Raw genomic sequence first — 26,495 nt, 5'->3', positions numbered from 1 at the left:
GAGGAGGAGGAGGAGAGCAATACCGGAACGAGAAAATAAAATAACAATAAGAAAAGGAGGTCATAACAAGTCATGAAAAAGGAGAAAATAAAGAAAAAATATGTAAGGCTTAAAAAAAAAAAAACACCAAGTCGCTCCCGAATGACTCGTGTGAAAGAAAGGAAAAAACCAATCGCCAGATGGAAGATAAACAGGAATGTACTGCTATAAATAGCATATGAAAGTACTGCGCGCTACATACAGCATGACCATTACAAGGCAGTTGCTCTAAGCTGCTTATGCGTGAAAGGGTACCATGTTGCGGTTTGCGCCTCCCATTGCCATGTTCATCATGGCAAAGTCCACATTCTGCTCGGCAGTGCCAACAGCGGCAGTGGCGTTAGAAAGAGGAGCAGAAGTAGCCTGCATGATGGAGGGGGCAGCAAACATCGAAACGCTAGCATCTGTGCCAAAGCTAGTCATGTCAGTGCCAACCCCCAGACCAACACCAGTACCCATGGCAGCGCTATATGTCGGCATGTTTTGGGTGTTGGGGCTCATGTCGCCAGAGTTCATAGCCGAATCAACAATGGCGCTGGAGGCGGCGTCGCCGGTGTTCAAGGCCACCCCCGCGCCGGTGCCAGCACCAGTACTAGTAGCCATGTTTCTCAGTTCACCCATCTCACGAGTGTACTCTCCATTGTTGCTGTAGGCCATTGGCATGTTCAGCGACGACAGATACTCGCTAATGACGTAGTCAGTGTAGGAGGGCGTCACGGGCGTCGAGCCAAACATGCGACCCTCGCTGTTAGGCGTGTGGGGCATACTAGGCGAGAACTTTTGGTTGATAGTAGGCGTGGCACTGGCGAACGAAAAGCTGCTGTTACGCGGCATGGTTGAGGTCGGAGAAGGGAAAATCATGGCATTGCTGCTTGGAGCAATAGGAGTGTACGGGCTATTAAGCTGGGGAGTGAGATTAAGAGATCGCGGCGCGCTGTCGACAGACACCGAGAGCATCATGTTTTGGGGGATGGTGTAGTTGTTGCTCATGGAGGAGCTGCTGGAGCCCGAGGCCGATGACACCGAGTTCTTCTTCACACGGGCATTGACGGCCGAGGGCACACGAATACGGGGGCCCATTTGCACGCGATTGCTGTCATGGCCACTGCCAGGAGAATACGGGGAGCTACTGCTGCTGCTACCGCCACCGCTGCCGCTACCACTGTTGCGAAGACGACTGCGGCGTACCGCCAGTGACACCGAGGTATCACGCACAGACTCTGTGGCCATGGGTTGTGGGACTGAGGTGTTGCCATCAGTGGTGGGAGAAAATGCGAAATGCTGGCCTTCGGACTGGAACTGCACTTGGGGCAGAGGGGGGGACACGGACTGCGACTCTGAGACCTGGGGGGTCTGGATTTGCGGTGATGAGGCCTCGGGCTGTTGGGCAGTTGGGGAAGATGCTTCGGGAGAAGAAAACGTAGAAGGAATAGAAGGGAAAGCAGCAGCAGAGGGACGAAGAGGGGCGTCGCCGTCGGCAAAGTGCTCATTGATAACCTCGGTAGTAGCGGGCTCTGCCGAGGGTGTGGCAGAGGGGCCACTACTGTTACGTCTTTGTTCGGCGGCAGATTGCTCGGCCTTCTCCTCGAGCTTGGCCTTGGCACGGCGGTTCTGGAACCAGTTCTATGCATTGCTTGTCAGTAATTTTGTTCCAAGGGCCGGCCGATCAGGGCAAACAGTGGCAAACTCACGTTGATTTTTGCTATCGCGACACCCAGCTCCATAGCCATGTGCTTCTTGGCCTCAGTGCTGGGCTTGACATCCTGCTGGTACATGGCCTCCAGACGCTCGACCTCCTCCTTGGTAAAGCGCGGCCGGGTCTCCGCGGTCTGTGGCATCCCATGAGTCATGGCGCCAGTGTAAGTATGCTCGGACAGGTGGCGGTACATGGGAGCACTCTGTTGCATGAGGTTTTGGTGAGCGGCATCAGTAGCAGCGGGCAGATTGAAGAAGTGGGAAGGGCCAGTTGGTAAAGACATGGAGGCCATGTTGCTGCTAGCCAGGGCGAACTGGATATCACTGGGCGACATCTGGAAGAGAGGGTTCTGGGCGGTGGGATGCTGCATGAAAGCCTGGGACTGGGACTGGGCCTGGGAAGTCTGCAGAAAAGGAGCTTGTGCAGATTGGAGGTAGGAATTAGGAGGTCGTTGTTGTACCAGTGAGGGCTGGTTGGTTGGGAGGAACATGGGGACCTGCTGTCCGCTGTGCATGTTGTTGAATTCCATGGTGATGGAAAGAAGAAAAAAAGAAGGAAAGAATATAAAATAAAGATGTAGTAACAGTAAAGAGCAGGCAGGCACCAATGCGAATGAAGAATGGTGAAAGAGCAAGATGGAGAGAGCAGAAAGATGAGGCTGGGGGAGTGGAAGCAATAGAAGTAATATAGTTTTAGGGCCTCGAGTGGACAAAATAAGAAGGGCTTGTAAGAAAGGGACGGGACTGGAGAAAGGGACCGAACAAGAGAGATTTCAGGAAGGGGAGAGGTTGATGAGAAGTACCGTGACAAGCCAACGAAGGGGGTGGTGGGTGGTTTGTTGCGTGATAGAGAGCTGGACGAAGAGGAGAGCGGGAAAGCGGTTCTTAAGGGGTACCAGAATAAAAGAAAGCAAAAAAAAGAAAAAAAAGAACGAATTAAAAGAACGAATTAAACAAGAGGCAGCCCCCCCTCCGAACAATAACCAAGTCCTCGCGAGTGGTGAGCAAAAAGTCAGCTCTCAACCTCAAAGATCCAGGCGGGGGATAGAAAGAACCGGGCTAGAGGGAGAAAATCGAGAATGAAGGGACTATTATAGCAGAAAGGCCCAAGGTGAACAGAATGTGCTTGACAATAGAGGGTTTAAGGGAAGGTGAGAAAGAAAAGGAGATTAGTTGTGAAAGCGATGTCTTGTTTGTCCCCAAGACCAAGTTTTTAGAGTCTTAAGAGTCTCAAGAAGACTCGATTTAGACCAAGGTGGTGGTCAGAAAGGGTAAGAGCAAAGGGAGAGATAATTAAGAAAGGCAATTACTAAAAGAGAACGAAGTGAGACAGGCCAGTTGCTAGAACGAGAAGGTGGAAGGAGCGTTCGAGTATCGAGTCTCGAGTCTCGAGTCTTTGAAGATGGAGGCTGAGGTTCGAGGTTCGAGCCAGCGGAACAAGAGCTCGCTATCAAGGAGGAGGAGGAAGAATGGAAGGTAGTTTTTTTTGCTTTTATTTTGTTTTCCCAAGAGCAAGGCAAAAGCAAGGAGAGGAGAGGAAGAGGAAGAAGATGGAAGATGGAGAGATAAGAGTTGAAGGACAAGCTTTGGAAAGAAGAGCGAGGAAAGAGAAGCAGAGAACACTTTATATTAGTTATTTTCTGTTCTCTTCTTCTCTTCTCTTTTGCAGCTGTTTTTTTAATTGTTTTCTTTTATTTCCTATTTTATGCTTCTTTCTTCTTTCGTCCTGGGCCACCCCCATAAAAGTTGCCTTTTGCTGGTTCGCTCGCTGTCTGCGTCTGTGTGTAAGACTTCGGGAGCCTTGGGACTAGGACGGACCTGGGTTCTTTCCTTTTGCCTTGTGTTTTTTTTTTTTTTTTTCTTTTTTATCTGCAAAAAAGATTAATTAAAGAAAGGAAAAGAGAAGAGCCGGTGGAAGCCTGGATCTGGATGGCCAGAGCGAGCCAGGTCAACTTCCTCGCCTGTTTTCTTCTCTTCTTGCTGAGCAGACAAGCCAAAGCCAAAAGGCGAAGAGAGGAGAGGGTGGGCGGATTGCTAGGTACACCCCATTTTGATGGGAATATGGGGGGGGGGTCTGGCAGAACGCTGCCTCTGCCTCCCCGCTTAGTGACACGCCCTTGTTGTCTTTCCAGCTTTTTCGTAGTCTTAGCTTTTTGCCTGTCTCTCTGTCTAGATTTTGCTGTGCTTGCTGAAGCTCTGTGACAGCTTGAACGCCGTGTTGTGGTGGCAAAAGGATTATGTGTGTGTGTTTTTTTTGCTTCCTTTTCTCTTTTTTCTTTGTTTTATTTCGTAGCTTCTCAGGTCCCTTTTGTTCGCTTCTTCCCATCTTGGTTTCTCACGCTTACTCGCTATGCAAGCCTTAGGTTGGGTGGGTGTCTTTGTTCAAAGTAGACAGTCCGCCCGCCGTCAGCAGCAACAGCCAGTTCAGGGCGTGTAAACCAGAGCTACAGGGGGAGAGATGTGCTGTCAAGGACAAGGGGACTCTCTGGAGAGGGGAAGGGAAAGAGGAGGGAGGGCTACGAGCGCCTGGAAGAGCTCAAGGACCTCATAGGGGAAGCTGGCACAGGACAGAAGAGGGCAAAAAGGACAAGAAAGCGAAAGAGGGCGTGCCCCTAGCCACAGGCGGTGCTCTCCTCCACCTCGTCCTCCTCCACCCATCCCATCCCATCCCATCCCACAACGGGCTTCCCTGCTCTGTGGGCCGTGGATTTACAGGACAGGATTTTGTACAAGGCCAGGGGTTTGGCTCCTTGATTTTATCGTGATTTTTTCCGCAGCTTTCTTTCCCCCTCCAAGAGTTGAGCAAGAAAGAGGGAGGGATAAAAAAATAAAATAAAAATAAAAAGTAGAAAAAAAAAGGAAAAAAGCCGCCGTCCAAGACTGACAGCGAGGCCCGTCCTCTCATCAGGCGGAACGAAGCTGGCTGGGCCATGTCCACCCAGATGATGCGATGTAGAGATTCACCAAGAACAGCGTATCCACTGCTGCAAAACAAGAAAACAAACTAGGTTTACAGTTAATATGCAGAGGGCAAAAGCCAAACAAGCCTGAACTGAAAATACAGAGGAACAATGCAGACTCCAGAATTCCAAGACCCGTTGTTCTGTCTGCGGCGAGTGCGGGAAAGTGGGGCCACGCAGGCCCAGACTCAGTCAGAGACTTGGCCCTTGATGTCATCATGCTGTGTAGACACAAGCACAGGCAAGCATAGGCAAGCATAGGTACACACATATATACATGTATCATGTATACTACATGCAAACGTCCTGCTCTACTTGGCCATCTGTCTGCAGCACCCGCTTTGTTAGCTTCTGCCTTTTATGCTTGTCCCCCTATGCCTTTGTGATTCTGGCTGGTGCTGTCCATCTGCACTCTTTTGCGTGTGCTGTTTTCGCACACCATGCATCTGCCCGCAGCCTGTGCCTACCGCTTTTATCTCATTGCTTGTTGCGTAGCAGCTGTGCTAGTTTCTAGTGTCTTGCTAGGGCCTTTTTTGGCCATGCTCTCTCATTCTCGTCCTATTTTTTTTCCTGCCTCTTTGCCATGACCCTCTCGCCATCTCAGTTGTATCTAAAAGCCAAGAAACAAGCCAATCTTGAATTCCCTCTCTCTCCTCTCTCCTCTCTCCTCTCCCCCCTCCCCCCTCTCCCCTCTTTCTTCTCTCCCCTTCTTCCTGCCCTTCTCAAGAGAAACCCACGTCATCGAACACCAACTAACCTCCCCACCCCCCCTCCCCCTTTCCCAATCTTCCGCTCGCTCGGTCTCTTTTGCCTTCCCCCCATCCCCGTTCCTTTCGCTGGTGCTGCTCGCATTTCGCCCTCAGCACTTTGCTCGCTCTCTTCAGACTTACCGCCGTCTTGTCAAGGGAGCCAAGGCGATGGTGTGTTGCTGCTCCTCCTTGAAGTCTTTATACACCAACCTGAGAGTTACCCTAGTGCAGCTCTTCCAGGATCCAGCGAAGAACTGGCCGCAAGTTGGGTGGGCGGTGGTGGGGCCGATTTAGGTGGTTTGTTGGAAGGGAGGGAAGGATAAGGGAGATTGATCGACTTTGCTGGTCGTCTGATTGTGCATGTACCATTGTACCAGCCAGGGTTTGCCGCGTACGAACCCTAAGGGCTGTCATAAAAACTGGGCAGAAACAAGGGACGTTTTTTGTAGGCGGCCGCCTTTGATCACGTGCCTCTTCTTCTCCCTTTTTCACTGTAGCGTTTGAGCAAAAGCAACCTTGGGCCCGGAGCAGCAGCAGCACCAGCACCAGCAGCAGCAACTTCACTACCGGTCTTGCTACTAACAATGTGTCGTCATCTTTCTTCTGGCTCCCCAGAGGAGGAGCTTGGAAGAATCTCGATCCAGACTTTCATCTCAACAAAGCCCTTTCGCTTGGGCCCAAGGGCCCCCCCTCCTCTCCTCCATCAAGCATGCGCTCGTCCATCGGAAGCCCACTGGACAAGATTGGCCAAAGGTCCTACCTTAATTCGATTCCATCGGTCATTTTCCTTTCCATTTCTTTTTTTTACGAGTGATTTATCCTCCGTCTTTGTTACATCTTGCGATGAACCTCCGATCTTATCTACCACAACAATGCCAAAAAAAAGTACGAACCTAGTCGAGAAAGTCGCCAAATGGCACTAAGCCAAACACGAAAAAACGAGCTGCAAATTGTGCGTGCCTGTCTTTCGTTGTGCCGCTCGCCTATTAGGTCTTTAGAGAGGAATGCAGGCAAAGCTGGCGTCGGGTCAGTAGGATGAAGATGGGAGGTCGTCCACCCTCGTTTCCTGCGTTGCACCAAAAACGCCTTCTCTCTTCTTCCCCTTGTCTCTGACCTTGGCCTGATAGTCTCCTCTCTGTTAGAGCCCCGACTCGGCTCAACTCAAGGTCCAAGTTGGCTACCATTCATGAACAAGTAACTCGAGCCCGGACGCTCACTCTAGCCGGGATTTTGTAGGGGCCCGTACTACTGCTACTCTCTGTTTGTCATACATGCCACCCCCCCTCCTTTCCCTCTCACCCCCCGTATTTCGAGTATAGGCTTAGCCCCGAATGTGCCTGTGTTGTTGTTGTTGTTGCTGTTGCTCCTGTTGTTGTTGCTGTTGATGTTTCTGTTTTTATTCCTGCTGCTGCTGGTTCGTACCCCCGACCAACCATCTGTCCCAATGCCAATGCAGCTAAAGAGCATACCGAAATCTGTGCTCCGATCCACAGCTCCTGGCTTTGTAGTCCACCTTTTGCTCTTGTCTTTGTCTTTCGGGGTTCTTAACGTTCAACGCTTGGCATCGTGTTTCTCAATTGCAGAACCCTTAAAATCGCCGTTACGTTACCTTCAATGCCAGAGGATTGGTTGTTGGCCATCTGGCGTGGTCCCCTGAGAAGAATAATATGTTCCTCTTCCCAAAGACTGGTTTCCCTTTCCAGCGGTCTTTTACCCCTCTGAAGCTAACCTCAAAGTCCCTCGACAAAAGCCTGAATCCTTGGCGGAGGGCTCTCGCCATGCTGCTGCCTCTCCTAACTCGCCATCCCACCAGACTGGTTTAAGGGAGCGCTGAAAAGATGGGCCCATATGCCGGCCGCTTTGCCTACGCCTTTTTTTTTTCTTTCACGTATAAGGCCCTATGAAAGGTTGACCTCTGGATGCGAAAGGAAGAGAAATGCTTGACAGGGCTATGCTTGCAACGCCGCAACTCTGACCTTTCCTCTTTTGAGCTCTGTCCTCCGAAGTTTGGACGCCGCTTGCAAGGCCGAGCGTTGGGCGATTGCTGTGCTTTTCCCCTTGTCTCCTTTCTTCCTCTTGCTTCGTGGTTACGAAAGAAGTGAGGCCTTTTTTTTTTTAAACGAAGAAGAAAATAGAGGTGGCATAGAGTATGGGTACCAGGATAAGTTAGACATTCGGCAAAGTGAAAAAAAAAAAAAAAAAACATCCCTGGCCCAAGTTTGCAGGACCCTTGGTTCAAGCAGAGGGAAAGCTCAACTCGCCCCCCATCCCCCTGTGGGGGTTAACCCTCCTGTTTTGAGGGTTAGATGATAAAAGCCTCTTTCTACTCAGCCGCCGGTCTTCGTTGGCTCTTTGGTGCCACCTGGACCTTCGCTTCTTCAGAGCAAGACAGGTTTTGTATTATCATGTCTCTGAAACCTCCAACCTATCACAAGCCAGAGTAGAGCGAGAAAAAGACACACCAGATAATTATAAGCTTAACGCTTCTCCAGCCCAAGAACACAGAGTAGGCTCGCCCAAACGGAGTCTGCCTGCCTGCCCAAGGCACCACCACGCTTGGGCGATCTGGGGAACCTCAGCAGCACCCTCGACACAAAAGCCAACCAACAGCCAAGAAGCTGCGTGTATCCGTGTATCCGTGTATCAGTGCATTGGCTCGCTGCTTACTACAGACAATGCAAGAGGAACCAACTTTAAGTTGTCCGTACCTGCATTGACCATGGGCGTAGCACTTGAGCTTGGGAGGCAGTGTAAGTGTAGTGCCGCGCACCGGAGGTTGCTTGCATTATGCTAAATTCATGGGAAGAGGCACAGCAAAAGAGTTGCAGTGCGTGCTCACGTACTGTTCTGTGCTGTACAGCACGCCGGAGGAAAGGAAATACAGGCTTCTCAGCGCAGGGAGGGGGTGGAGTGGCTTTGTCTCATTAGGTCTTTTTTTTTTTTCATATTCCCTCCCTTCTTGTCCAAGGTGGAGATGGATAGAGGAATGAGACGGCCGTTATCCTGCCTACACTACCGGACTGCGGCACAGGCACCAGACTGCCGCTCTCTTGGAGGCACCTTGCATTTTTGCACATCTCGCTTGTGGGAACGAAAAGGGTTTATCCGAGCCGTCAGTTGCCTGGAATTAACAAATACGCAAAAAAGAAAAAGAAAAAAAAAAAAGAAGGACAAAGCCTCCCACCCGAGTCCAATTAACTACGCCACCGGCTCTCATCGTGAAGTCAAATCAATGTCCCCTTCTCTGGTCTTTAATGCGCAACACCACCGATGCAGAAAATACAGCACCAAATGCAGGCATACGCCCAGATTGTCCGTTGATGACGGCGGAAAAAAAAAACAGAAAGAGGAAGAAAATAAAATAAAAAAAAAGGCCAACTGTTTAAGGGGGAAGAGGACGCAATCAACAGCCCGTATAGGTCACAATCCCTCTCTCTTCTCTTGAAAGGTCTCGAGGTTCAAAGCTCGAAAAAGCCCAGGCCGCGGCCACATGATAACGAGGTAAAGCGGCAAGAAAATACCAAAATCCAAATAAGTAACATGGGATGGCAAAGCCTCCCCTCCAAGGCCCCAGCCCGGGCGTCGGGAGCTTATTCCCGACTATACATCTCCTCTTGCTTAGACGGCCAGACAAGTAGGTATACTGCTATTGGTAATGATGGGATGATATAGACCCGAAGCTTGTGTGCAACACTTGAAGAAAAATAAACAGCATAACACTCCAAATAATTCTCCAACTAACATATACACATGGGCACACGCACACGCACACGCACACGCACGCACCCCAGAAAGAAATTCGTGTTGTGTGTGTGCCTGTCTAAGTCACATAAGCACGCGGAATTGCTACTGTTCCTGTCCCTGTCGACGACCTGGATGAGGGCACGACAAAAAGAAGGTCAAAGCAAAGCAAACACGAGAGCGAGACGAGACGAGGCGAGACGAGGCGAGAGAGAGAGATGAAGAGGAAAAAGAGACAGCTAGGGGTCAGCAGCAATCCTCGGATCCGACAGCCCATGCTGCCTGCGTGCGTATGTATGTGTGTATACATCTGCTGATGTACATAATAGACATACACTACGCATCGGCTCATGTAGTACTACGTGGATGCCAAATTACAAGTCCCAGCAGCTAGTCCCAGCTACAGTTGTAGTTGCAGGCCTAACCCTAGCCACCACCACAGGCCCAGACTTCTTCATCCCAGCTTATGCACAGCCCAAGCCTCTCCACTCCACCCCCGTCCTGTCCCCTCTCTCCTTCTTTCCCCGCCCCCTCCTCCTCCTCCCTCGATTCAGGTCTGGCCAAGATACAGCTCCTTGAACAGCAGCATCTGCCCGACACAACGCATAATATGTTTGCTTCCGACTCGCTGCTACCGTTTCGTCTCTGCATGATGTGGTTGTTTGGGTTGCCTTTTTCTTGCCTTGGGTGGCGAGAATCAGGGAGCCACACCTGATATGCCCGGAAAGCAGGGGATGGCTTGACACGGACAGCTAGGCTGGTGGCAACGACCCGAAAGGAGGGGTCGTGTATATTTCGGGTTATATACCCTAATAACACTCACGTATTATAGGCCACCATCCCTGACTCAACCAATGTAGCAGTGCAGCCTTACTTGCTTCGCCGTTTTGGAGGCTCTCTTTATCCAACTCTTTTTGTCCACCTCCGGGCTTTCCTTACCCTTGAACACGCCCATGCCTGTGCTATCTCGGCAGGCAGATACGGCACATGGAGTATGGGCAGGCTTGCAGGTGTGGGCAGGAGAAAGGAGAGGAGAGAGAGGCAGAAAACTCGGCCAGCATGTGCATGCGCGCGCATCTTTGCAGGAGGTGACGGCTGGCACTGGCACCTGGCACCTGGCAGGCCTAGACCTGCCAGACCATATATCTTCGCTTCTACCATACGGCTAGTCTCACACTAAAGTTGAATCTGGCATCCAACAGGCGACGGAAGAACTGAAGCTAGCAAGAAAAAGTCCCTCTCCTCGCGTCATGGTTTGGCCAGGATGGATATGAAAATGGGATGGATGCGAGTTCCGAGAACGTGGATGGGACATGCCAGCTTAACTTGGGTTGCGAGGCCCGATCGAGGACCTTTTGTTGATTATTTCTTCCATGGCTCCATTTTCCATGGCTTCTTTTCTTGTCTCCTTTTTTCTCCTTTGATTTGATTATTCCCTCGATTCATTTTTTCCCGCCTTTCTTTGGTGTGCTGCTAGATTAAAGCCGGCAGGGAAACGAATAGTGAGTGATATTAGGCGCTTGAGCCTTTCTATTGTCAAGTCACGACTCTATGCAGGCCACAGGAGAGTGGGAAAGGCCGTTTTTCGATGCGCTGGAAGAATAAACGAGATTTTGGCAAAGGCAAAAGAAATAAAGAAAACAAAAAGCCACATGTACGTATAAAGAAAATACCCCCCCCCCTCCCGGGCTACTCACGCCCTTCCCCTTATCGAGACTGTGAAGACTCCGCCCACAAGACTACGATTGCAAGGCCGTGAAATTACTAGGACAGATGCAAAGCGACACATCAGACCACTAACAGCAAAAGAAGACAGCTCGCCCATGCCTTGCTGAGCTTAGTAGAGCTTACAGGACCCTGGCCAAAACCACCACTGAGACTGGTGCTGAGACAGACAGGAGAGGAAAAGAAAACCAAGACCAGGATCGGCGCTTGTCCCAACAAAGATACAAGGCCACGTTTTTTTCCCCTCCCTTTCCTCACATCTTACCTTCCTTTCTTTTGAATTGTCATTGGCGCCAGCCGGCCTTGTTCCTATGCGATGCACTTAGCTCAGCCCTTTGCTTCTTTGAGCCATGGTGAGGCCCGACAAAAGCACTGCTGCAATCCTCGACATCCCAATCCTAAGCCTGCGGTTGACAGCCAAAAGAAAGGAAGAGAAAGGAAGAGAAAAGAAGAGAAAAGAAAAAGAAAAGGCTACCGGAGACATGGCCGAATGCGGTCAAGAGCAAACATACAAGCGTTTTGTCTGGTGGAGGAAGCTTTAGCCTTTTCATTCTTCCTATCTTGTCTGATACTACAGTAGTGGGTGGGTGGGTGGGTGGAGTGGCGGTGGCTTTTTTTTTTTTTCTTTTTTTTCCACCAGAAGCCAGCCCTGTGGGTTTGTCGGTTTTTACTGGCCGCTAGTAAACGGCCTGACCTGAGACGCGCTTGTTAGGGGCTCTTGTTTGCCCATAAGAGAGACACACAAACGAAGGGGCTGCAATCATCCCGTTTTCTTTTGGCTTTGTTGCACGTCGGTCGTTGCAATGCTGCAGCACGTCCCACCAGCGTTCGTCCGACGTCTTGATAATTAAATCAGAAGCATAGGCCAAGAGAGCATGGCCGTCAAAGCTCCGGTAGTGATACCTGGCACTACATTGCCGCGATGTTTATTCACATGTTTATATATAGCAGCCATCATATAGGAGATATATGCGGATGAAATTGCAACTGCGCCTCTCATTTATAGGCAGCAGGCAATCATATCAAAGTCTAAGTTGAATAAGAGGCACCTGTACATTCACCAGTACCCAGGCAATAATAGATGGTCATTGGGGGGGGGGGGGGAAGGGGGCCTTCATATCTTGTCTTACGAACAGGGCACTAGATGGCCCGCGCAGCCACGTGTGAGGACAGCAGTAAAGAAGGCAAAAAAAAAAAAAAAAGAAAAAAAAAAAGAAACAGCATGGAGCCGGCCGCAGCCGAGATGGGACCTTTGGAGACCACCTTCTTCCACACTAAGATAGCGTAGAAGGAGTTAGAAAGCAAGCGCAAAGAATGAGAGAAAAAGAAATCGAAAAGAGAATAACTCAGCTCACGCTTTAGTCTGCCAAGATGGCTGGAGACGACACGAGCATGGGATTTAGGCCAAGGATATGACCGTAGATGCTGACATGGACATGGCCACCAACATAGGAACAGCATGGACAGCGAGGGAGCGGAGACAAAGCCCGACAGGGGGACAATGGGATGCCTCTCTTGGTGTCCCCTCTTCCTCTTGCGCTACGTAGAAGAGCACGAACATGGGTCGACACGGAGGAGACGGAGGACCATTGCCTAGGAGATGAGCAAAAAAGAAAGGAAGAGAGAAAATGTCACCACAGAACAAGTGCTGGTTAGTAACGAAGTTGCAGGCGGGAATAAGAAGAGGCATGAAGCCCGAAAACGCCCAGCCTCTTTGCTGTCCTTGCTTTCCTATCCTCATTTTCCAGCCAGGATAGAGGCACCCCGTTTCGCAGCGCAGCGGACAAGAGGTTGCGGAGAAGATGGTGCTTGTCGATAGCATAGCGCCTGCAGTGTCACATGGCAGACAGTCAGTCCTAAAAAGAGAGAAGGGAAAATAAAGGGCACATTCATGCTGTCTGTGTCAACGGCCGCATATTGTTTTACAGAGGCAGTTGGTGCCGTGATATCTACGTAGCTATGCAGTCGGTCGAGCTTGCAAGCCGCTCTTTATTTTCCACTATTTTTATTGCCCTTATTTTCTTTTGTCTTGTAAGGAATTTAGAGCAACTACCCCAGAATGGCGAGGCAGGTGCAGGGCTTCCAGAAGACATCTAGAATTGGAGATGGGTTAAAATCTTATAGCAACTGCAACTAAGAACAAGAAGCAATATAAGATCGCCCCTTTTTGATAGGCATTATTAGGCTGTCATCATTCATTATCCATCTTCAAGCGTGGGAGACGCAACAGACAAAGAGGGCATGCATTGATCATACCTTGTTCTGGCGAGATTGACAACTGAGGCTGTACCTGTGCCCTGTCCTGCCCTGCCTGCCCTGCCCTGCCCTGCCCCATGCATTATTGTTTTATTTATTTTATTTATCTTTTTTATTTCTCTCACACAATCTCCTTTTCATCCATTCCTATTTTTTCGCACTCTTCTCTTCTTTGCCCCTTCTTTTATTACTCAAACTCCATCAACTACAAACTAGCACGGAGAAAAAAGAAAAACCCCTCCCCCGAATACATACAAAGGCCTTCTTCAAGAGCAAATTACTCAAATTCATGCACACAGTGTGGTGCAGCAGCGCAGTCCAGCGTAGGTAAAACCTGCATCTTCGGCCTAGGGTCTTTTCACTCAACCCTCCTCCTCTATGGAGAGGAGTCGTCCGTCCCCGGTAAGCCGCAAACACAAGGGCTGCAAAAGCCAACGCAAGGGCAAAACGCCCGGCTGGAAAACAAGAAGCTAAACAGCTGCACCACCAGTCTACCAACAGAGGCAATAACCACCGCTCATTGGTCTAGAACTACTCACAAGCGGGCAAGCTTGATAAGATGAGAGGAGAAAGAGCCAACGGGATCGAGAGAAAACAGGGAAAGGGAAATAACAACGAGGCAGATGCAAGTTGGTAGTGGGGTCCATTCCCAAGCAGAGGAAAAAGTAAAGGCGGGACAGAAGAAAGGACTTGCTTCCTTCCTCAGGCCATGTGGCTTTCCTTTCGCTTGTTAGGATTTCCGGAGAGAGGAAGACGACCCAAGCAAGGCGCTAAGCTAGGCCAGGCCAGGCAGGGGTGGTCGTCTGACTTTGGGCTTAGGGGATAAAGAAGTCAAGCAGAAGAGAAAGAAGTGAAGCCAAGACAAGAAAAACAAAGGAAGAAAACGAGGAACACAACGGCTCCAAAGAAAGGCCGAATCCCTTACGTTTCCTCCCCTCCCCCCCCCTTCTCTCTTCAGATTTCGGTTTCGGTAATTCCCTCCCCTTCTAACAACAAACTGTCTTGTGTTTGGGCCAGCTCCGAGTGCAGTTGCATGTTGTTATGTTACCCTGTCGTCAGTCATAGTAGCATGCGTCCAAGAAAATCTTCACTGTACCACTCACATATGTTCGTAACCGTGGCCATAGCCGTAGCGTCGGGTTTACTGGTGCTTATTTGTTCACCTCCCACTTAAGCCCGGGCCGGGAAATACATGGAACAAGCCAACACCGAGCTACGGTCTAGAGCCATCTATATCCATCTACATACGTAGACCGTAGTCCCATCGCCTCATCTCAACTGATCGGCCCTGCCACTGCCTCGTGTCAAGGCCAAGTTGCAGGTCTAGAACGTCTAGACACGCGGAGGTCAAGAGCTGTATCGGCAAAGTCCAGTGCTGATCACATCGCCAGGCTGGCTCCTCTCTTGCTTGTTTCCTTGCTCGTGTTAGGCCGTTCTTCCCAATTCATGCCTGTCCCCCCGCTGATCTCTTTTCTCGCGTCAAATCAGCCCTCTCTCTTCTCCTTCATTTTCTCCATCTCTCTTTCTCTTCCTCTCTCTCTCTCTCTCTTCCCCCTTGCCTTGAATGGGATTTTGGCTTCGCCTTAACCCGCATTTTTGCACTAAACATAAAAGTGTTCAAAAGATCTCGGCGTGACAAGAAGAGCAAAAGACGAGAAAAAAAAAAGAAACAAAAAAAAGCCAAGCTCACAAGGCAGTGAGTGGCAGGGGCTATGAACAGGGTCATACAAAAGACGACCTGGGGATAGGGAACAAGCTGCAAAACTGTAAAAGAATAAGGGTTTTTATGGCTCGCTAACCCTTGTGATATTTGACCTAAATTGCAATTGCCAGTTTTGGCCAGGGTTAAATCGTGAGGGTTTAAACGGACATATCAATAGCAAGACTTTGCAAATGAGATCGTACGAATAACTGGTTAATTGCAACCACATAAAACGTAGACGCACGCAGTTTGTTTGCCTTGTCGTCTCGTTTGCCTCGTTTGCCCTAGTTTGCCGGCGCAGTTGTTTGCGGCAGTTGATACAACATGTTTGTTTGCCTATTGGCCAATCACAGACGTGTGTTGTCTAATCATGCTGTCTACGCTCTGAGAGTTCACTGCCGCAATACAATGCAACGTGCAATGTGCAGCATGCAACATGCGGTATCCGTTATGCGGCATGATGCGATATTCTGCAGGATGCGCTGTGCGTTGCTTTTCATTACCGCACAACTGAAAAGCTTAGAGTCCAAGGGAGTTGGTGGGGGATATAGGGAGGGTGAGCTAGACAAAATGGAGGTGAGCTTTAGAGCCGTCCTGGGGCGATATCTACAGTCTCTTGCGCCCTAAGGTTGGGCCAATAGATTGGATGTGAGACCTAACTAACTCGCTATATCACGATAGTAATCATATAGCCCTGAATTCTGTTGGGCGATGTTATCTGTGGGCTCCTTGCCTTGCGATTTAAACCTACGATAGGACTGTATAATCGAGACCAGTCACGAAGGCACTTACTAGCTAACAGTAGTGGCTTAAGAATACAGTACTATGATGCTCACTCCCTTCCTCTAAACACTTTGAAGGTCAGACTTTCCAGCCATCCATTAGTAACTCGGCTCTGATAATGTCTCTGTTCCCCTCGTTTGTTCCTGGTGCTCCTGGTCACGTACGACTTGTTCCTGATCCCATCGCAGTGGGTGAGATTGGGTCTGATCTGACTGCCTACTTCCTGTTCCTGTTTGTGCGTTCAGCAGTCTAGTAGTAACTCAGCCTCCACAAACGCGTCCCCCCCCCCTAGCAAGCCTTTGTAGCAGCGACCGAGAGTGGAATAAAGAAAAAGGGGGCACATACAGCTGAAGTTGGATTTGCGTCTGTCGCTACACCAAATGCACAGACAGGTGACACAGAGACATCAAGGCTAGTATCGGAACCCTAAGGACTCGATGACCGCGAAGAAAGGTCAGGAGACCCTGTACCTGGCATGCAGGGCCAGAGTGACACGGGCGTTCAAAGATAGCGTAAGCCTCAGTGACTCTGTGCCCCCGTGCCTCTGTATCTGCAATTATTTTGCTGCATCTTGCTGTTTGTCTTCGCTCTTGACCCCGGTGGCAAAGGACGTGTCTCTGTCATCCCCATGTACAAGGCGTGCGGCTGAGTTTCTGTAGCCGTGATACTTGCACAAAGCCTGCAAGGTGCGCGAGGTGCTGCAGTCTGCCTCTTGAGCTTGAACACACGCACGAATACAACCATGACGACAAATTTAGCATAGTCAGAGACACAAGCACAGCTCTGCGATGTTGTTTTTGTGGCTATGGGCATGAGGCCAACAAAACACTGCGAATAAAGCCTGTGTTTGCTTGACCGTGGTAGTGACATGCTAGATGTAGGTGCCGAGAACAGGCAAGGACGGAAATCTGCCGCTGGGTAACCGACTTGCTCTTGGCAGCGAAACAAGTATTAGGTGATACCAGAAAAAAAAAAGCCTACACCTACACCGGAGTACGCATGCCTCACTAGAACTTGATAAACATAGGGAAACAGCACAGCCCCGCGGTGTAGCCATATCAAGAAATGTTGTACTGTTATCTCGGCTTGAGAGACCACGGCCATAACTAGATCATTCTATCATTGTTGCTTCCCAGTCGGCTGATGGTCGTGAGCAAGCAGACATAGAGCCGGTTCTCTTCAACTAGTAGAGGTCCCATTTTACCACATGACGCCCTTTTAGGGAGGCAACTATATTGGATGAGTTGGTGCATTCCAGCTGGTATAAGTCTGGCGGATGATCAGACCTAACAAACATATAGACATATTCTATATATAGGGATGGACTAGGGGTATTAAAAGGGAAGTAAGGCCCTGACTAACTACCAATCTAGTTAAAAGCCAAAGGCCTCCCTAGGGTCCCTTATAACCTTAAGAACCGTCCGGATGATCAGCGATCCCTTGAAAGAGCTCACTCTCCTCTTCCCCCTCTCTAAAGCCCCAGAAAAGTTGGAAAAATAACCCCTCTCCCCTTTCTTGCCTCTATTATGCATGGAATGCGGCAAACTGGCCAAGCTGCCCTGACGGGCCCTTTGTCTGATGTGACAAGTCTTGTCCTTTATGGGTAGACGCTGGCCGAGGGAGCAGGGAGGAGAGTGGAACGACGGGTTAGACTCTGGACACTAGTACGTAGCCTCTACGAGAGAAGCCTTACTTCCCAACGGATAGTGTACCAGAAAGGCTGCAAGTTTCGAGATATTGATATGACGGGCTGTGGATGAGGACATAAGATGTAGACTGTAGTGATCACGTACGCAATGCTAAAGTTGATAATGGTATGATAGAATGGCCTGACTTTTCTGAGTAGTTATGGGGCAGATTAGGCAGCTATTCATGGGGAGAGCCCCTATGGGTGAACGCAAGCTCTTGGAGTAATGATACCTTTCAAGGCTTCCAGAGTCTCGAAAATTCCAGGGTGACAGCTCCGTTCTCATTCTTCACAACCGCGACGGACTTCAAATCCTCGACGATCCAATCTGGGCCTGCCGCTGCCACCTGCTCGGCCGTGTGACTGGTGACAAGGCCGACAACCTTGCACCCAGCAGCTTTACCCGATCGGATGCCAGCTGGGGAATCTTCCAGAACCAAAATTTGCTTGTCGGTGTCGGCCATCGCAAGCTTCTCGCGGCCCATAAGATAGCACTGAGGATCAGGCTTACCATTGTCCACCGACTCTGCCGTTACGAGCACCTTGGGCTCAGGGAGGTTCAGGCGCTTGGTCCAGCCGCTCACGAGAGGCTTAGTTCCCGATGTGACAATGGCCCACGGAGCGCCATTCTTGATGAGAACATTGATCAGGTCTCGGGCTCCGGGAATTTCCACCGCGCTGTCACCCCACTTCTCGGGAATACGACCCTCGATTTCGCAGACATCTGAGAAAGTCCAGTGTTATTAGTCAACAGGCGTGCGAGCGAATAGTGTAGTGGGCCATCTTACAGTCCCAACTAGCAATCTCAGGCTTGATGATCTTGAACATGTCATAACTACGACGCCCATGAGAAGTTTGAAGAATGACTTCAGCTGAAATGCCAATTTCCTCACCGACACTGTTATGGAAGCGTTAGCAAACATGCTCGCAGTGACAGCTATAGATGAGAGATCTACCATCCAGAAAAGAAAACTGGTGGAGGGAGGGGCAACTTACACTTTCCAGTGGTTCACGATGGCCTCGGTAGAGTCAATTATCGTCCCGTCCATGTCAAACAGGAAACCATCAAAGGTGGCCTGGGCTGACTCGGTAGTATATGGCATGATGGAGAAGATGGCGAGGCGAGAGACGGGGGCGGAAAGACTGTCAGGAGATGAAATACCGCAGAAGTTGAGAAGAAATTAAGAGAAGCGGAAATCGTCAAGTGTTCGAAACAACAAGGCGGCTTGTTGCTTTAAGTCCCCTCAAATGAGCGTATAGGAGGTTATAGAGATTACGGCAGCTCCGCCCTGGCTCACTAAGCTTAAAGTGAGCGACTAGCACTATATGATAAGTATATTATCAGAATACGAAATTCGTGGCGGAGCTGTCGTTTTGGGAATAGAGGCTAGCTATCGTTATCGATAAAGCTAAATCTAAAGGCGGTCAAAAATTGTGGGGCGGTGGACGGCGGCAGAAAAAAAAAAAGTTTTGGTGGGATGCAGTTTATGTCGATTTGTCGGTGATGGTCTGGTCTTAATCTACCACTCTACGTTCTTGAGAGCTCCTTTGGAGAGAATCACCGACGGACCGTTTGAACGCTATAGAAAGGACACACAAACACAAGCAAAATGGCCGGAAACATCAACAAACCTAAGAGTGAGTCTCCAAAATGATAGCTCGCTGCAACTCTTTCCCCTCCTGCTCACCAAGTTGTGCTGCTTTGTACTGCCTCTGATAAAGCGACGACATGCCATATGCTAACCATCATTTTCTGCCTCTCACCCTCTCCACAGAGCCCACCTCCAAGCGGTCGACTACACGTCTCCGGGCAAACATCAAGAAAGCTTCTAGCTCTAAGCAGCGCAAAGACCGCAAGCTCGCCAAGAAGAACCCGCAATGGAAGTCCAAGTTGAAGAAAGACCCTGGAATCCCCAACCTGTTTCCCTACAAGGAGAGGATTTTGCAAGAAATTGAAGAGACACGCATCCAAAAGGCCAACGAGCTGCAACGCCGCAAGGAGGCTGCTAAAGCCGCCAAGGCTGGAGACATCAAGGGTACTAAGACTGGCAACAGCGAGACGCAGGAAGACAACGACGAGCTTGACGACATGGCTATGGATGAGGATGATGAGGATTTCAATGACGAAGACGTCGACAGCTCAAACCCCATGGCTGCACTTCTGGCCTCGGCTCGCCGCGCCGCCGAAGACTACGAGCGTCAGTTGGCTGCTAGCGACGATGGCATGTCAGATGAGGAAGCCTCGGACATTGAGATTGGATCTGACCAAGCCGCCTCGCGCCGCGCCTACGACAAGGTGTTTAAGGATGTGGTTGATCGGGCTGATGTCGTGCTGTATGTGCTGGATGCGCGTGACCCCGAAGGCACAAGATCACGTGATGTTGAGCGCAGCGTCATGGCCGCTGCTAACGGTGGCAAGCGCCTAATTCTCATTCTCAACAAGGTTGATCTGGTGCCGCCCAAGGCCCTACGTGACTGGCTGGCCCACCTCCGCCGCTTCTTCCCTACGCTCCCATTACGTGCAAGCATCCCTGCGCCCAACGCCCAGACCTTTACGCACAAAGACATGACCGTTCAGAGCACTAGCGCCGCTCTTTTCCGTGCCCTTAAATCTTACGCTGCTAGCCGTCAACTCAAGCGCGCCGTGTCAGTTGGCGTCATTGGTTACCCTAATGTCGGAAAGTCGTCTGTTATCAACGCCCTGCTGGCCCGCATGGGCGGCAAAGCCGGGCTCAAGACTCGGGCTTGCCCTGCTGGTGCTGAGGCTGGCGTGACTACGGCCATCCGCCAGGTCAAAATTGATAGCAAACTGACGCTTTTGGACTCGCCTGGAATCATTTTCCCTTCTACTGGCCGTTCAACATCAACCGCCGGTAGCCTCGTGTCCATGGCGGCTGCTACCCAGGCCCATGCCCAGCTTGTACTTCTCAATGCTGTCCCGCCTAAACAGATTGACGACCCGGTGCCTGCCGTGACACTGCTGCTCCAGAGACTGTCGGAACAGCCCGCTCTACTCGAAAAGCTCCTCGACGTCTACGATATCCCCCCGTTGGTCGGCTCTGGTAGCGATCTGACTACCGATTTCCTGGTGCAGGTAGCGCGTAAGAGAGGTCGCCTGAGCCGTGGCGGCGTGCCCAACCTCAAATCGGCGGCCATGACTGTGATCACGGACTGGAGGGACGGCCGGATCCAGGGTTGGGCCGAAGCACCAGTGCTTGCTGTCGAGGGCGTCATCGAAGCCTCGGCATCAGCCAATAAGACGGCTGATGAGCCTGCTGCTGATCAGAAGCAGATTGTCACCGAATGGGCGGCGGAGTTCAAGCTTGATGGACTCTGGGGCGATGATAGCGCCGCAGCAGAGACTGATGATGTCATGCAAGAGTAGGGAGGGGGGGGGAATGTGCGGAATCTGGCTTGTTGGAACTGGTAGTATATGAAAGCTGAAGAAGACCACCTTTGATATGGCTGCACATGTCAAAGAGGAAAAAGCATCGGCGTCTGGGCGTCTTTGAATTTTTGATTCTGGGATTTTATTTTTATTTGACGAGATGGGAAAGAAAGATTCACTGGCTATTATTTTGCATATAAATGACAGGCTTATTAATCTCCATGTGACACGCGAAGCAGTTCAGTCCGTTCTTTTTGGTAACTTAACATGCAACGTACTTGTGTGAATAATGTGAACTGGTGATGAGAATATTATGCTATATCGGCCCTTGCCCTACGTTTTACCATTTCCACCCTTCTTTTTTTTTGTTCCTCCCGTTCTACCCTCCTACGCCTTAAGCAGCTCTAGCTTTACTCCCCGCTTACCCGTAGCCTCGTCTTTGCTATCGCTGACCCGGACTTTGACAACCTGGAATAGCTCAACCTTGAGCTGTCGGCTTCCCCTGACTGTGAGCGTGTAGTTGTCTGCATCAAAGTCCGCCTCGGGCTCAGGCTCAGCCAAATCGCGTAGGCGCACAAGCCCTTCAATGCCAAAGCGTGGCACAAACACGACAAAACCGTTACTAAAAATGCGCATGACGTAGCCCTCTTCATCAACTGCGCGGCCTTTGAGTGCCTGGCCAACATAGTAAGCAATGCTGGCACGACCGGCCATTTGCGCATTGCGGTGGCGCACGTTGATGTTCTTGCATACAGCCTCCAGCTTGCCTCTACTGCGCAGTGACGGGTGTACCGGCTCGTATTCAATGGCTGCAGCTAGCTGACGGTGGGCCACGAGGTCGGCATAACGACGAATGGGCGACGTAAAGTGCGTGTAAATTTCAGATGCCAGACCGTAATGACGGAATTCCGGGTAAGCTTGAGTGCCAGCACAGAAGTACTCTGCACTCATCATACAGCGAGTGGCCAGGATACGCACTAGCGTGTTAAAGAACGGATTAGCCGGATCCACACAGCTATCTAGAGACTCTGCCAGTGCTTTGCTGCTGTCGACCCGCAGTTCCATGCCCTTTTTGACACGTAGTTGTGTTGAAAGCTCATCAAAGTTGGTGCGTGGAGGAGCACCATGACGGCGAAGCATAGCTGTCTGTGGAAAGGCATCGTAAATGCGTGCAGCTACACTGATGTTAGCTAACAGCATGAACTCCTCTACTAGAGAGTTGGTATCAAGCAGCTGCTTGGTCTTGACGTCAATGGGGTCTGAGGTTTCGGACTCCATCTGTACTTTGACCTCAGGCGATGACAGACTCAGAGCTCCAGCATCGTACCGTTTCTGCTTGAGCTTCTTCGACATGGCCAATAACGTGCGCATTCCGGCAGTCAGTTCATCCTGCATCGACACGTCGTCAATACGCAATTGAGCCTGCTCATACGAAAAGGCCTCGCGAGACTTGATGACTGACTTGGTGAAGTGGACATTGACAATCTCTGCATCTGGTGTCATTTCCCACAGAGTGGAAAAGGCGTAACGCTCGACGTAAGGCTTTAACGAGCACAAGTCTGTGCCTAGCAAAGGCGGTAACATGTCAATGCGCTTGTCAACCAGGTACACGGTGGTACCACGAATACTGGCTTCCGAGTCCATGGCATTGCCCGGTTTAACAAAATGCGACACATCGGCAATATGCACGCCCACTTCGAAGTTTCCATTTGGCAGCGGTCGCGCGTGTAAAGCATCGTCAATATCCTGGCAGCCTACAGGATCAATGCTGCAGATAAGAAGGTCACGCAAATCCTTGCGATCTCTCCAGCCCGGATCGCCAGTTTCGGCCGGGACTCTCCAGTCGTGGCCCTCAGTCGGCAGACAGTCCAGCACTGTCTTGGGGAATGGCCGGTACTGCACATCCCACTCCAGAAGAAGAGCTTCGGTTTCCGCCGCCTTAGTCTCCATTTCTCCTAGATTGCGTACTAGATGACCAGTAGGGTGTCGCGAGTCACGAGACCATCCATCAATGGTCACCAGCAAACGCTTGCCTAGCAACTCGGATACTTGGCGTGTGCGCAGCTTAATCTTGGGTATCCTCTTGTCCATGGGCAGGAGGAAGACGCTATTTTGCTTGCGGCCTTGGCCTGAGTCTCTAGAAGCTGACGTGGGGTCAATATGGCCAACGTATTGTCTCCAGTTGCGCTTGACCACGCCAACAACCCTGGCTGTGGGCTGGGCATGGCTCTCGGCACCCTTGGCCTGAGACTTGCGGGCCTCATCTTGCAGAGCCTTTTTTTCCTTAGCAGAGACAATGTTGACGTCTTCCTCAACATCTGCGTTCTCGTCCTTGGTGATGGAATCCTCCTCTACGATAGTTGTAGTAGGGGTTTTCCACTGTTCCTTGGGAAGCACCTCGACGACCACCACATCACCATCGATGGCTCTGTTGATGCTTTCACGGCCAAGAATGATTAGTGGCTTGGGAAAGGCGGGCACCTTGATAGAGCCTTCCAAGTAGTTGTACTGTGAAACATTGAAGATTCCCTGATGCATCACACCGCCCTTAACACCCGTCATCATCTTGGACATGGTGAAGTACTCGGGGTACAGCATTTTGACTACCTTGGAAAAGCCGCCGCTTTGAGCCTGGTTTTCGGCTACAAGGTCCATTAACCGCTCGCCATCCTCTACGCCCGACAAATACTCAGACAACGCCATGCAAGGGATATTTTCCGCCTTGGACTTGGCGAGACAGTCTTTGTCATTTGTCAAGAGAATGGTAGTGGGAATCGTGCCACGGCACTTGGATAGATGTTCGTTGTACCATTTTGCGGCTTTTCGGACCGCTCTGTCATTGCGGTCGTTTATGCTCTCGTCATTGCCCCGGACAATGTAAGTTTCTAGTCGAAAATCGTTGAAGAAGACGTAGAAGCGCTTGTCCTCACTGTTCACGAGTCCAATCAGACGGTTGTACAGCGGTAGAGATCGATTCTTGAGCTCTTCGAGGACTGTTTGTAAAATGATGACGTCACAGAAGGCATTACTCTGCTCAAACACATCCATGGCGTTGAGCAGGATATTAGTATCTGGAAGGATGTACCGGCCGTTGGGGAAGGCCTGGGAGCCCAGCGGCTTTTCTGCCAAAATGAATGGTTGGACTGTAGCATATTAGTATAGGTGTGTATCCTGCCTGGGGGCACTAGCCTACCATGATTCCGCGCATCTCTAGGAGCCGCATCAAAGCACTGGGTGCACAATTTTGAAGAACAGGGGATGTCTTGGCGTAGGTAAACCTCTCTTACGATCTTCTGCACTTTGCCGCTGCGTGTTGACCGCACATAAACCTTGCTAGAGATGTTGGCCGCCAATGGGTCGACATCGCCAGCCCTTTTTAGACTTGTCATGGTGGGTGGTATGGGATGTGGGCGATGGGTTCGTGGTTTTCTAGGCCTTGGGTATTCGTTTTTTTAATCAGTGGGAACGGCTTGTTTATAGGCAGCTTGCGTAGCCAAAGTAACTCGAAAAGAGATAAATGCGATGTTGAAGTGCTTTTAAGGCTTCTTGTAGGAGAAGAGGGAAGGCTGTACAATGCTTAGAAAAAAGTTCAAAAAAGTTGAGCTGATATTCAACCAATCATAGGCCAGAAACATGATTACTAATATACAGCCTTGCATCCTTCAACTTGACCCCACTACAACCAGCCAATAGCTCCACATATGATAGTCTGTGTAACTAAAAGCGGTAATGCGACTCCCACTTTGTCCCTCGTACAAATATCAATTTGGGCAAGCCTTTATGAACAGAAGGGCTTTATATTGAGCAACACGGCCTTTCAAAGCTGCTACATGTATAACATTTCAAGTTACACACTGTGGTAGGCTTTTAGGACTTGAAAGATTCCGATCAAGTGTGTGGACGTGTACTTCCAAAATGCTATGTGACATGCAATCTTGTCCGATTATCGTCCTATTGTCTTCTATCCCTTTCGATATTCATACTATCTTGGGCTGCTATATATACAAATAGCAATGTATCATTTTATATCGAGGCCCTTATTTTGACCTAGCGATTATCACAGTACTATTACTAAAATAACCATACAAACACAAATACAGACCACACAAAAGTTCTCTAAAAGCCAGCCATAGCTCTGGAGAAAAGAGGCAGGATTCTTCCCCTCTCCTACTGACTTTTACTACAATACATTCTAGTTCAGATGATAATCTTGGAATTATCTCAGGCTTAATATTGGGTTACTGGAAACTGTCATTCGGTGTTTCAATGCAGTCTGTGCTGCTTTATTCACGAGTGCCAAGCCGTTCATTTACTACCCGGCCATGCCTATTGAAGATGCACGGGTGTGTCTTTTGCTGGGGCGAATATCTCCTTTGCTCAAGCTTCCATGTGATTATAGCTGCTCCTTATGGTCAATCTTTCGTACTAGGGTCCTTGGCCTTCAGCCGCACGTACTATCGCAGGTTCCTCCAAGCCAATCTTGAGTTCTACCATTGGAGGAGGCTTTGGGACTAAAATCACACATGGCCTGTATTGAATTGTCCTTTGGACGCTAATTCACGGAGAGTTAGCAGTCCCTATGTGATCAAAAGACTCTGCTCTCAAATTTCAGACCAACTTGGCTTTTCTAATCAATGGTTACTAGTCAACAGGGCTCCCCCAAGCTCACTGAGTGCAACAGCAAGGCCGAGCCTAAGGGGCTGATCAGGAATGTTTTGCAGAGCATGATATTCAAGGCTTGTCTAACGCTTCTTTTCTTACGGGGCCTGTTGCTTTGCTACCCCCTTGGCCCTGATGTTCTCCAAACGTCACAAGTCGGCGTTGAACGTTGGTGTCACCTATTGCCGGAACAAGCTATATCAAGTTCGCTTGCTTCTGTTGGGAAGGCCTTCACTCAGCCGAAGGAAAAGCATGACTATTCTCCCTCTAATAGAGAAAGCCTATCCGCAAAACTCCAAAGAAACATGGACAGTTGCATGACCCCTACTTTGTGCCTGGCGCATCTTGTTGTTCTATCTTTAGGGATTGCAAGATGCATTTATCTAGCGCCAGGTAGCTGTGCAGCATCGTGTATGCTTTGTATACATCATTTGCAAGGCCACATTGCTCAGTTGCCCCCCTAAATCTAGTATGGCTATGAATTCGGCAGGTATTTCGAAAAGAAGTAGCCAGGAAATGCTTGCGCAGACTTGACCTGAATAGTGTTTGTTTGTCTAAGCCCAAATGGAACTAGGCGAAGCCTGCTATGGCGTTTTATCCTGCTAACTCGTGGAAACAGAGCCTTTTGCAGCATAAAAGAACGCCTGACTTTAAAAAGGACCATAGTAAGATCAAGTGGTGGTAGTAAATGAAAGAGTACAAAAGCTAGTTGCTAGCTTAGCGATTACATCAAAGTATAGACTAACGGGATGGCACCGTTTCCTGACGTTATGCCTCTATCAGTACTACTGCTATTTTCACTACACTCACTCCTGTGTTTCTTCACCTCTGCTAGCCGCAGTTCTATCTCTATCATGGCCCCATATTAGTGTCCGTATGCGCACACTCGAAGTATCTATTGGCACGACAACCTTTAGAACGGATGATCTGGCATGTATGGAGAAAGGGGCTCACACATGAGCAGCTACGTCGGCATTCAAGGGGGATTAGAATATGAGTAAGAGTATCACTACCACTAGGGCAGATATAAGCATGACCTTCGCGCGAAACGGAGCTTCAGTGTATTGTTATGACTAGACATTCGTCGGAGATTGCGATAGTGCCGTGCCGA

At 50.0% G+C, this 26,495-nt stretch overlaps 4 protein-coding genes across 4 annotated transcripts; 1 reads left to right on the top strand and 3 right to left on the bottom strand.

Moving 5' to 3' along the window:
• Positions 1 to 276: 276 nt before the first annotated feature.
• HOO65_020297 (homeobox domain-containing protein) lies at positions 277 to 2,264 on the bottom strand (the record flags this gene model as incomplete). Its single annotated transcript, XM_071006588.1, has 2 exons — positions 277 to 1,662; positions 1,731 to 2,264. The coding sequence occupies 2 exons, from the start codon at positions 2,262 to 2,264 to the stop codon at positions 277 to 279; spliced, it is 1,920 nt and encodes a 639-aa protein (XP_070860935.1).
• A 15,309-nt stretch (positions 2,265 to 17,573) lies between these two features.
• HOO65_020296 ((DL)-glycerol-3-phosphatase 1) lies at positions 17,574 to 18,440 on the bottom strand (the record flags this gene model as incomplete). The annotated part of the gene is made up of 3 exons (XM_071006993.1): positions 17,574 to 18,061; positions 18,126 to 18,235; positions 18,334 to 18,440. 3 exons carry the CDS (start codon positions 18,438 to 18,440, stop codon positions 17,574 to 17,576), a joined length of 705 nt encoding a protein of 234 aa, XP_070860934.1.
• A 626-nt stretch (positions 18,441 to 19,066) lies between these two features.
• On the top strand, positions 19,067 to 20,722 carry HOO65_020295 (Nuclear GTP-binding protein NUG1; the record flags this gene model as incomplete). The annotated part of the gene is made up of 1 exon (XM_071000032.1): positions 19,067 to 20,722. The coding sequence occupies one exon, from the start codon at positions 19,067 to 19,069 to the stop codon at positions 20,720 to 20,722; it is 1,656 nt and encodes a 551-aa protein (XP_070860933.1).
• A 390-nt stretch (positions 20,723 to 21,112) lies between these two features.
• Positions 21,113 to 24,114, bottom strand: HOO65_020294 (Exosome complex exonuclease dis3; the record flags this gene model as incomplete). The annotated part of the gene is made up of 3 exons (XM_071006404.1): positions 21,113 to 23,868; positions 23,919 to 23,955; positions 24,013 to 24,114. 3 exons carry the CDS (start codon positions 24,112 to 24,114, stop codon positions 21,113 to 21,115), a joined length of 2,895 nt encoding a protein of 964 aa, XP_070860932.1.
• Between the last annotated feature and the right edge of the window lie 2,381 nt (positions 24,115 to 26,495).

The sequence above is a fragment of the Ceratocystis lukuohia genome (assembly GCF_044167205.1).
Source record: "Ceratocystis lukuohia strain C4212 chromosome Unknown Supercontig2_pilon, whole genome shotgun sequence".
NCBI classification, from domain to species: Eukaryota; Fungi; Ascomycota; class Sordariomycetes; order Microascales; family Ceratocystidaceae; genus Ceratocystis; species Ceratocystis lukuohia.
The sequence above is the reverse complement of the archived record's forward strand: the minus strand, read 5'-3'. Positions and strand labels throughout refer to the sequence as shown.